Source organism: Parasteatoda tepidariorum, chromosome 8 (assembly GCF_043381705.1).
Source record: "Parasteatoda tepidariorum isolate YZ-2023 chromosome 8, CAS_Ptep_4.0, whole genome shotgun sequence".
NCBI lineage: Eukaryota > Metazoa > Arthropoda > Arachnida > Araneae > Theridiidae > Parasteatoda > Parasteatoda tepidariorum.
The window spans coordinates 33,107,275-33,119,478 of NC_092211.1; the positions used below are offsets into that span (position 1 = coordinate 33,107,275).

The following is a 12,204-nucleotide window of genomic DNA, read 5'->3' on the forward strand; positions in this document are numbered from 1 at the left end:
TATTAAAAAATAAAAATTTTCTTCAAAAAAAGCGAAAAAAACGCCTAGTTAATAGGAAATAAAAGAAAAAACTACTGAAAATATTTAAATCTATTTTTCTTCTAATAACTCTATCATGAACCTGCCGTAATAAAGAAGAAAAATGCATGTTTTGCATTATGCTGAGCTAATTTTGCTTTTACCTATATTTGACTTTCGCATCATTGAAAAGAAGACAAAATTAGATGAGCTTAAATTGCATAGTTTCACGACATTAATATTCAAACTCAATTTCTCTAAAAACAGAGGGAATTACTTAATTTAAAGGTATTTCAGAAACTCGGAGTAAGCATATAAATTACCAGACTCTATTCAATTTTACTTTCACGCATGAATTCATTTTCATGCATATCAGTCTTTTAGTCTTTCACTTATTGACTGGTGAATCAATCATTCATACTTCATTCATATTCTGTTCATGGAAGACAGTTTTACAATGGAAGAGAAAATATTTCACTTAAATCGAGCACAAAAGATTTGCCTTTTGTGACTTTGCTTTTAACAGATTAAACGAAATTGAGTTTTAGGGAGGTTATTCTAATGGGAAATATTGATAAAATGCTATTGAATCTGAAATTTAGACTTCAAATATTTTAATTCGTTAAAAGAATTTTTGAAATATTATGTATGGTAATTGTGTTATTTAAAACAATAAAAGTCGTGCAGACATATAACAAAAACTAGTTTCAGATAGAGATATAAATATTTATCTAATATTATAGCAATTTTATGTACATAATAGCAATTTTAATGAACTTTTAATTAATAAAGTGTCTTTGTACACTGAGAAATTTTTTTATGGTCATAACTATCAGAATATGGTATAATTCCCCATGTTTTTGGCTCTATTGGAATACTGAAAAGTTCGGAAATGTTTACCGATGCTGTTTGACAAGGACTTTGGTAAAATTAACAGCAAAATTTTAAATATATGCGATAAAATTTGGTAAATGTGGAAACACTTGGTAATTTTATCATGATACCTGAGAGCATATTATCAAAACTATTTTTTCGGTTTAATTAACTTTCTAGTTTTGTATTTTTTACTAAATATGTGGTAACATGTATAAGTAATAAGAATGTGATCTAAAAATATCTGGTTCAAATATCGTATATTTTGATTTTATTTACCAGAATTATGGTTTAATTATGGTTCCAATTATGGGTGTGACAAAAGTCAAATTCTTGATCATGGATGGAATGGATGCCACTGGAAAACAAGAACAATCTCCCCCCCTCTGCCTTAATGGCAGACGATAACAACTACAACATGTTTTTTAACCATAAATGTCATTACCATTCAGCTAGGTAATTTTACCAGAATTTTCTTCTCCATTTGATTACCACAGAATTTGGTATTTTTCTAATTGGCGTGAATTTGAATCCCGCCGGCGAAATTAATGTTAATTTCCATTTCCTTTTGAATAAATCAGTATGGGATGTAGCTAAAGTGGGTTTCATAGATTAACTATATGATTCAGGTTTACTAGTGCACTCATGTTACCAAGGATAAAAAAATATGCCTCTTTTTTTAAAAAAAATATATACCTTGAAGTTTTATATTGAATATTAAGCTTAACTTAGTAATAATTTATTCATTTAAAATTTAATTATTAAAAGCCAGTCTAGCTGAAAACCAGTACATCAGTAAACGTTTTCTTTGAAATTTAACTAACTTCAAAATAGTATAATATGGACACTTTACTTACCACCATATGCTGTTAATGTAGCAAACACATATTCTGCTTCCGTTGGCCCTGCTTCACTATGTGCGGTCATCAAAATTGTATACCAGGTGGCTGGTGTTAGATCCGTTATGGTTGATGTTTTCTGTTCTGGAACAATATTATTAGAGACCAATATCCATTCTCTTTGTGTATTGGCTTTGTATTGTACTATAAAAAAGTTCACTGGACAAGCTCCTCCAAGCCATGTATTTAGATGGAGTGTTACAGCTGTTGAATTGATGCTGAGCAGAGCATCCCTTTTTGGCGGATTTGGAGCTGAAAGTTAAATATGTGTATGTCAGTTCTTATTTTATTACGTTAACGATTAATTTAATTTAACGTTTAATTAAAATATATATTTTAAAAACTAATTTAATTTTATTTCATAACCAGTGTTGAAAAGCTGACCTAATTATGAGCTTACTACTATCAATGTTCAACTTCATGGCCCTGCTATTTTGAACCCAATACAAAAGACAAGATAACTCTTGGAACAAGCATTGGGACAAATTAGCCTTCTTGGAAAACTTTTTGATGGAACTAACCTGTATTTGCGTTACGGAAAACCACGAAAACTTCCCATGGGTAGCCCGAAAGAAAGGGGACTCTAACCCATAATCCGTCTATCACTGAGAATATTTTACGTTAGCACTGCAGTTGATGCGAGCCAGGATCAGAATTCATATCAACCAGTCATTTCTGGGATTTGAACCTGGTTTACATCATTGAGAGGCCAACGCATACTACGCCTCAGCGGCTCTATTAAAATTAATTGTCAAGCTTTATATTTTGATATTGGTGTTGAACAGCTGATATTAATCAGATCTGTTTTTTATCAGATCTGTTAACTAGTATTCAGCGCCATAGCTTCATATTTTTTAAACTCAATCTAGTAGGCAAGTGAACTCCTGGATCTTAAATTGGAATAAAATCCTTTTCTTTGAGGAATTATTGTGTGAAACTGGCAAAATTCATCTTTCCTAATTGAGTGCATTTCTTAACCGAAATTAAAAATTCATATTTTTACAATCTTTATCAGAAATTAAATAAAAATATATACATTTTAGGATTGAAAAAGTATTTTAGAATGTTTTACAACAAAATAGTGTAGTATAATACGTTTTAGAACAAAAATATTATGGAATATGTTGCGAAACAAAAATATTATAGTAAATATCGTGATTATTAAAAAATATGGAAAATGGCTTTAATTTGCCAAAAAGTTCATAATAAAATTAATTTAAACGTCCCTACTTTTAGTACGGGACCTTACAATCGGGACCATTAATATTCAGGTAAAAAATGCTGCCATTTTGTGGCACATTATTGCTGATGAAGCCAAAGTTAACAACACCAAGACTTCTTTGACTACGGGTGGAAATTAAGAGAAAGTAAATGTTTCAAGTTTCATTTCTGTAATTATATAAATTTTGATGCTATTAGTTCTGCCTTTCTCAGTACAGTAAATAATAGCCATTGTATAACTTCTAAATATTTCCCGCAAAAAATAGACTTATAGTTAATATTTACCACAATAGGAAACACATAAAATTATGACATGACAAGTTAAGACTATTTTAGGAGGTTGAGCTTACAGATTTGACGACAATTTTTCCTTACCTGTGCCAGAAGTTTTACCCGCTATCACTTCACTAGGTTTGCCTTTTCCAACGGCATTGTAAGCCACAATGTAAAATTGATAGTGGGAACCGCAATACAAATCCTGAAAAGTGTAACTTGTTTGATGGCCAGGAACTTGCCTCTCCTCCCAAGTTTCATACTCTTTCTTGAAAAATATATAATACCCTAAATAAAGCAAAGTGAAATTTATATCTTTGCAGGGCAAGCAAAATTTATCATGACAATCATGAGTATTAAAGCTTTTGTTTTAAGAGTCCACTGCAAAAAATTCCGGATCAAAATACGGTATAGAGTACCGGCATTTAGGCTGCATCATCCGTAAATATCCATTTTTTAATCGTAAAATACTGTACCGTAATTTTTATAGTAATATTTATTTAATTAGAGTGATTCAGCGCTGAACGGACTGTGTAGTGATCAGGAAGCTGACCTCCCATCAGAAAGGTCCTGAGTTCGAATCCCGGACAAGGCAAGGATGTTCCTTTATTTTCTGTACTATTTGTCCTTACTGTGGGAACAACGTTGGCCCACCTAATATGGTGCCTCTGAAAGAGTGGCCCGCAAATCTGCTGTATACTGATACCTGAATGACGAGTGTCAATCAGATAGGATTAGAAAGAAAAGATGCTGACCAGGTGGCCGAGTGGTTAGCGTGCCTAACTGCGGAGCCGATGGGCGCGGGTGCTAATCCTGCTCAGGGCTTAGATGTTTCTTTCTCTCTGTGTTCTATGTCCTTTCTCCCTTGTGTGTGAATGTGACCCACCCTATAAACGGGTTTGTGGTTGTGTGACGTGGGCGACGCTGCTCCACCGCCGTGGCCTCGCCACAGGTGCCCACTGGGTAACGAGAAGAGAGTAGCAGTTCTGGCATTTNCTTTTCTGTACTATTTGTCCTTACTGTGGGAACAACGTTGGCCCACCTAATATGGTGCCTCTGAAAGAGTGGCCCGCAAATCTGCTGTATACTGATACCTGAATGACGAATGTCAATCAGATAGGATTTGAAAGAAAAGATGCTGACCAGGTGGCCGAGTGGTTAGCGTGCCTGACTGCGGAGCCGATGGGCGCGGGTTCTAATCCTGCTCAGGGCTTAGATGTTTCTTTCTCTCCGTGTTCTATGTCCTTTCTCCTTTGTGTGTGAATGTGACCCACCCTCTAAACAGGTTTGTGGTTGTGTGACGTGGGCGACGCTGCTCCACCGCCGTGGCCTCGCCACAGGTGCCCACTAGGTAACGAGAAGAGAGTAGCAGTTCTGACATTTTCTGAGGCCAATGGGTCTTCGTCCCAAGTGCCCGCCATTAAAAAAAAGAAAAGATTGATTCAGTGATTTAACAGTAACTATTACTGGGGTAATCACAGTATAGTAGATGTTTGGTTCCGTAACATTTTCCGGTAAAAATTAATTTTACGGTCGAAAGCACCGCAACCCTGATAACCGGTATTTTTTACCGTAAATTGATCCGGAATTTGCTATTAGTTCGAAAATTTAGGGATTTGTTTTGTTATATGAAAAAAATAATTCTATTTGTTCCTTGTGAAATAAGGAAAATTATATTTAAAGATGAGTAAAAACGTGTGTCACGATTTAGCTTTATTCTTTTCCTCCAATTGATTTTCAAGTGATATTGAAAGCTTTAAATGCAATTTTATTTCGGCCAATTGTTTTCAACTTCTTAAAGTTATAATCCAAAACTCAAACTAATTTGGAATATGCATACTTTGGATATTTTACTTTCTGTAAGAAATATAAAATTTTGTATTTAATTTTAATATACAAAGTTTGTAATAAATAATACTAAAATAAATATGTGACTTGAAATTCGGGAACTATTTTTAAATGCTACAAGGAAAAGCTTATAATTACAAATTAATGTACGAATAATTTTATTGGAATAAAATCAAGCATTGTTAGACTTAGCAGAATACTTCTTAAGTTGAATTAAATTATGTCAAAAGTCAAAGACACAAATTTTTTAAACTTTTATAAATTTTAAAATTTTTTTAAATGTTTGTGAAAAGGAATTGTAAGAAAGGTTTGTATCTTTAATAGACAGTAAAACTGCTTAAAATTCACAAGAATATAAAATTATTAAAAGTGTTTCTCAAACCGTAGCCACCGAGAAATAAGACAGTTGAGATCACCGAGGTCTATTAGTGAAAGAAAACTTTTCTTACAATTCATTTTCTGTTATGAAATGCAAATAATATTTATTCATAAAAACATCAAGTAGTCCTGCATGCTCATTTTATTGAGTTATAATGTGATAAATAGTATTTATTTATTCTAATAAAATATTAACTTTCGACACTTAAAAGTATTTAAGTGACTACAGGAAAAGAAAATTTATTTCACTTCACTCAAAAAAGATATTTACTATTTATTATAGTTTTATCTTCATATAAATCTGAGCTACCACGTTCCCTAGCACTTACGTGGGTGACGTCACAAACTTATTGAGAGGCCTTCAATTTCGGAGTTTATACTCAAATTCCGTTTAAATCAATCATTAAACTTTCAATATCTTACCAGTTATAGGACTATTTTCGTTCTCTATGGAAGACCATTTAAGTTGAACTGTTGAAGTGGTGGCTGATGTTATTGTTAACTGTTATTTATTACAGTTTTCTCTTCATATAAATCTGAGCTATTTTGTTCCTTAGAACTTATGTGGGTGACGTCACAAACTTACTGAGAGGCCTTAAATCTCGGAGTTAATACTCAAATTCCGTTTAAATCAATCATAAAACTTTCAATATCTTACCAGTTATAGGACTATTTTCGTTCTCTATGGAAGACCATTTAAGTTGAACTGTTGAAGTGGTAGCTGATGTTATTGTTAAGTTTGGTGATACAGGTGGATCTGAAATATAGAATTAAATTTCTATTTCAAAAATTTTTTTTCTTAAATACAACTAAGCATTGTACTGAACGAAAAATATCAATTGTATATAATGATAACGCGAAAAATAGTTATTATATTCAGTAGCCCAACTTTGCTGAGTTTCTGTACGTATTATTTATTTTATTATGTATTATTTATTCTGTACGTATTATTACTATTACTAATTAGTATGAGACAATTTTTATAAAAGAACCTCATTATTTTTTTAAACATCAAACTTTTTTCAAAGACTAGAACTGTTTTAAAAATAAAAGCAAGTAATTGAATTTGAAATTCTTCTTATAATAAAATAAATTATTAAAAAAACAATTTAAAATATAGGTTGAGTTCTCTTACATTTATTTAAAATATTTCTTAATGTAAAATTATAAATATCTTCTTTTTTGGAATAATTGTAATACTATTGAATCGATAATTTTATTTATTTATTTTATTTCAGTTTAGAGTAAATTCAAGTATTCTAGTTTAATAAGTCATTCGAGAAGCAATTGAAATTCGTTGATTACTTCTATTTATGAAAAAAAGTAAGAAAACTAAAATAAATTATCTTAAAAAGGCAGTAATTGCCTATGGGTGTAATAGTTATCGTTGTAATAAAATATTTTGAAATTATAATTTCTTTCTATTCTTATGAATTTCTATTTTTTCTGATAACAAAATAATTTGCTAGATTAATTATTCTGCTTAACTTTTGCTGAGATTAAAATCTTTAAACTAATTTAGGACACAAAATTCTTATAATAGGAGCAATCGAACTAATTCAGTATAACTTAAAATAGTTTAAAATTAAATTTAAATTTAGTAAGAAAATATACTCTATTATAGTAAGTTAATTTTGATTGAAAGGGTAAGCATTAAATCATAAATAGACAAAAAGATTTTAACTTAATGTTTTGAACTTTTATACTGAATAATAATTAAACCGTAAATAATTTTCATTCGATATAAGCTAAACAAAATGATGAAAATAATAGAAATTTAATACGGAACTTGAGTTATTGAAAAAGGAAAAAAATATAGAATAAAAATATAGCATATTTGATCTTAAAATTTTACATTATAATAAGTTTAATTTTCATAATAAATTAAATTTTTAGATTATAATAAATTTAATTTTAATTATTATATCATTAACGCGAATATTTGTGAAACACCAGCCTTACAAAACTAACTATCTCAAAAACTTAATTACATAATATTATATAATAGCATTTTAAAACGTTACTAAAACTATTTTATTTACCTTCTTAAACATAGAAATGTCCACCGTTTGACTATCATTATAAAAATATTTTATATATGGGTTTTCTTAAAAATTTATAAAACATTTGAAATAATTTAAAATTCCGTGAAGTAGCTATTACACTGCTATATAAGCTTGTGCTGTTTTTAAATGTAAAACGTATCTATTACTGTACAGCACAAAAATATATTTAAAAACACGAAGTCTATTTTTCTCTTTAAAATATCCCGCTTATACATTCCTGAAAATTGAGTACCTTTATAAATATTTCTGTTTCTCATAATTTCTTTAGCCCTTTTGTTTTATTAATATTTAGAGTTTAAAAAAATGTTCCAGTTAATTTTAAGAATAAATTTATATTTCGACTTCATTTTAATCTACATGTGTTAGTATAGTTTACTTTTTTACAGCATTTCAAACCAAAATAAGCTTTTTTTAAGTCAAAAAAAATATTTAGAGAGCAAGTCAGAGCTTCAAATAAAATCAACGTATTATATTTATCAAAGAAATCTTATGCATCATGCTGTGGTTTTAAGCTTCTCTAGTTGTTTGCCAGAAAATCGTTCTAGTTATTTTGAATTCAATTATCTATTACCACATTTAAAAAATTTCTTTATATTGCATTGAAAAAGGCACTTATAGTTGGTTTGAATGTGAAAACAATAAGTTTCTTCTAAGAAATTAGCAAATAAAATTTTTTTGAGTTCTTTTGAAATTAATTAACTATTACAACCTTTGATAATTTTCTTATTAATTATTTAAACCTAAACCGCCGAATGGCGCTGACGGCTGTGATATTATCGATTAACTTAAATTTATGCAGCCAATTATAATTTACTCAACTTATTATTTACACACATTTTTATCTCTTAAAACACACCTCATTATAATTCAAATTTCAATCAAAAATTTTTGTACTTAAATAAATTTATTCAAATTTCAACGAAATTCTCTCAAAGATTAATAAATTTTTCTTCTTAAAATTTTATAGACTATGGTGTTTTACAGTTATTCAAATATTCGAGGAATTTTATTTTGAGCATACAGATTAATTTAAATTTCTCCGAATATTATCCCAACGAAATTATTCTTAGTTTCAAAAACCGGTCCTGATATCTCGAATAAAAGCTAATGTTATTCTTTTTAACTAGTTATATTCGTCTTAACAAAACAATTTCCGGGAAAACTTCCCCATCATCTAAATGCTATCGCCACAAAAGTTGAGAAACGGTTTACTGAAGATTTAATTATATAACGACAACTTCTTGGTTGAAAGGCACCTAAAAGCATTTATTATTTTTGCCACGACGGCCACAGCTGGTGGTTTGGCGAGGATTAAACTAGAAGCTCCAGGCGTTGATTCTTAATAGAATTTTAGGAGAAATTCCATTCCTCCCTTATAATCCAAAAGTGCTCAAAAATGCTTTTCAGCTCTTTACCTGCCCCGAGGGATTAAATTTTTGGCTTATTTTGTTTGCTTATAAATGTATTTTTAATGGAATTGTTTTTAAAAACAGGCAGTAATGCGCCTTTTGCCGATAGTTCTAAAGTAGCTTAGTTATTAAAAAAATTTCTTTCAATAGATTTTCCGCAGAAGATAATTTCAGGTCTTAATTACTTTGGCTATGTGAAGTTAAATTTCGAATTAAATCATTAGTTGGCGCTATTTTTAAATAAATTTACTAAGAGCTGAGTTTATTTTGCAAATAACAGTTTCTTAAGACGAGAAACACAAATAGTCAGTCATTATTTGGGTAACGATAATTGTTTGACTATATAAAATTTTTATTTTATCAAAACTTTGTTTAATTTAGTGTATTTAATAAGGAAAATATTTAGACAGCATTTTTATTAAACATTGTACTAAATAAAGAGTTTATTCAGGAAATGTAATTTTTCAAAATGATAATTCTTTAGTGCGGTAAGTTCTTACAAGAGATATTTCGTTTAATTTTAATAGCTGTTCAAAAATTTTATTTATAGCTATTTTTGGAATTTTATTCTGCGTTTTAAAATTTCAAACAAATACAAAATGCAAATATCAGTTTTTGGGATTTTTTTTCGCAAATGAAATTAGTGTTTTTTTTTCTCAGAAAGCTTACATATGGCTTACATACGAAGCCATAAGTAATTTTGAAATTTAATTTAGATGTGCTACCAGTAAATTATTTATATTTTGTTGTAAAAATTTTGGACTGTTAAATTTTTCACCATTTAAATAATGATTTAAAAATGAAATATATATATAAAAAAGTATTTAACATTTATTTTCATGATTTTGAAAGTAATTATGCATTAGAAATGTGATCCTTGTTTTTATAGTATATTTTTATAGTGTAGTAGTAATTTGATTTTAAAGTATTCGATTTGATATTCCAAACTTTAGGTGCATCATCCGTAAAATAAATTTTACCGCAAAATCCATTTTAACTGTAACTTTTACAGTAATTATTTATTTAACTAGTGTGATTTAGCAATTTTTCGGTAATTAATACTGTGAAAATTATGGAATATGAGATTTTGGGTTCTGTAACCTATTCCAGTAAAAAAAGAGGAAAATCCAAAATTAAAAATTTGAAATTTTAAACAATTTTGAAAAAAATAAATTTTTACATGTTTAAAAAAGTTTTAAATTGAATTTTAGAAATTTTCAAAATTCAATTTTTAAAAATCCAACAAATTAAAAAGTTTCGGAAAATTTATTTCGGAAAATCCATAAAAATACCATTGGCTTAATTAATATGATGACTACTGTATTTTTTGAAGCTTTTTTTTAATTAAATACAAAGTTGTCTTAACTTATGTAATTTTTGAACTTAAAGCAAATAAAATGATGAGAAAAAAGTGCATTAAAATTAACAGGTTAAAATTGGACTCGTGATTAAATTTCATTACAAAAACTGAAAATTTGACTTAAAATAAGTAATAAAAAATCAAATCACTTCTAGTTGCATAATCTTATTTTTATTCTTAACAGAAAACGACCCATATATGGTTAGAAAGAATAAATAAAGAATATAACATTTAACTGCATTCTTTCTTTCAACTAAAAAAATGCTGGTAAGAATTAAATGTAACAGCACAATTTTAAAGTGTACAAACAGTAAGTGAAATCAACTGTTCGTGGTGTTTCCCGATCTCTTAAAATTTTTATACAATTTTATTAGGTTTGCCTTTCCAGCGAAAATTCTTAGGGAGTTAAATAAATTACACAGGCCTGCGATGAAAAAAATACAAGAGGTCTGATAGCTGAACTTAATGTATTTTTTGATGCTGAACTGGAAAATAATAATGAAAAATGTCCATCACGTCACGTTTTTTAGAAAAATTCGATTTTACTGGAATTTTTATGGACATTTACCATAAAAAAATTTTTGTTTTTGAATTTCTTCCCTTCTTGACTGACCAGCATTCTACTTTGGTCAAATCTACAAAAGTACCCCTCTATCACTACTTCCTGTCACCGTCCCTCTCTATGTAACAACCTCTCTCTACCATTAGCGTCACAAGAATCCTTATCTAGGTCCACTAACCTCTCAGAAACACTAGCATGCGTATTAGGGAGTCATTTTAAAGTTTGCTTTTTTCTGTACGTTTCGTGAAGCATGGCTTGGAGTTCAAGACATTGTGAAAATCTCCCAGATGACTTTTGCATGCGGTAAATATAGCGTAGTTAAAAATCGCATGAGCAGCATTACAGACTATGTAAGACAACTTTATCTCGCATATTTTGACTTGTTGCCGGTTTACCTCAGCCCTCCTCTCAGGTTGAGCTTAATTATCTGACTAGAGATCTTGGCCTTTCGAAAGAGGCAGCTGAATTGTTAGGCTCCAGACTGAAAGAAAAAAACTTATTGGCCAAAGGAACATCTTTTTATTGGTACAGTAATCGTGAAAAGTAATTTATTAAGTACTTTGATGAAGAGAACGTGGTATATTGTTCTGAGGTTCCTGGATTGATGAGCAAATTTAATGTCATCTACAATAAAGATGAGTGGAGGCTTATGGTGTAAGAATTTGTAATCTGGGTACCAATTTTATGAAGAAAGAAGAAGATTCAGGGGTGCCATTTAAAATTGGTGATGTATTTTCAGTGATGATGGAATATTCAGGTGGGGTTGGAGGTTTGTATTGGTATGGTGTACAGGTTGAAGAACTGATGTTGAAAACAGAAGGGTGATGAAAATAATAGTTGAGCCGGATTAGATTTAATAAAAAAGGCTTTTATTTAGTAGTATATTTGCAGAGCTCGAGTAACAAAATATCATTCATAAGAATTTCAGTTTAATAAGTTTTGCATAGTAATATCTATTAAAATAGGTCAGGCCATGGGAGACAAATCCCCACGACCTGCCTAATCAAAAGCCAAATTAAAAAGTACGTGTAATTTGTTCCGATCGGACACAGGAGAAGCATGGGATGGAGATCCAAAATTGGCGAATTATCAAAATATAACATAGCCAAAACAAAGCCAACCAGCATATCAATATTGGGTTTAAAAGAATACCTTGGCGATCACGAGTCGCCAACAAATTTATGTGAATTATTACAACCAAGCAACCGAAACATTTAGCCGTTGGAAAATTAGAATAAAAAGTTATAAATAGATTTTTGTTTTCGATTAGAGGCGACAGTGAATATATAAGTCTGCA

The 12,204-nt window shown here is 29.7% G+C and overlaps 1 protein-coding gene across 5 annotated transcripts in view; it reads right to left on the minus strand.

The window, feature by feature from the left end:
- LOC122269136 (cell adhesion molecule Dscam1) overlaps positions 1-12,204 on the minus strand; it is a 379,155-nt gene that overhangs the window by 26,089 nt on the left and 340,862 nt on the right. For all 5 annotated transcript variants that reach the window (XM_071184626.1, XM_071184624.1, XM_071184625.1 and 2 more), the window contains exons 18-20: positions 6,169-6,267; positions 3,387-3,572; positions 1,749-2,042 (exon numbers count right to left, since the gene is read on the minus strand). In XM_071184626.1, the coding sequence (XP_071040727.1) occupies positions 1,749-2,042; positions 3,387-3,572; positions 6,169-6,267 (579 nt within the window). The remainder of the gene's footprint in view (positions 1-1,748; positions 2,043-3,386; positions 3,573-6,168; positions 6,268-12,204) is intronic.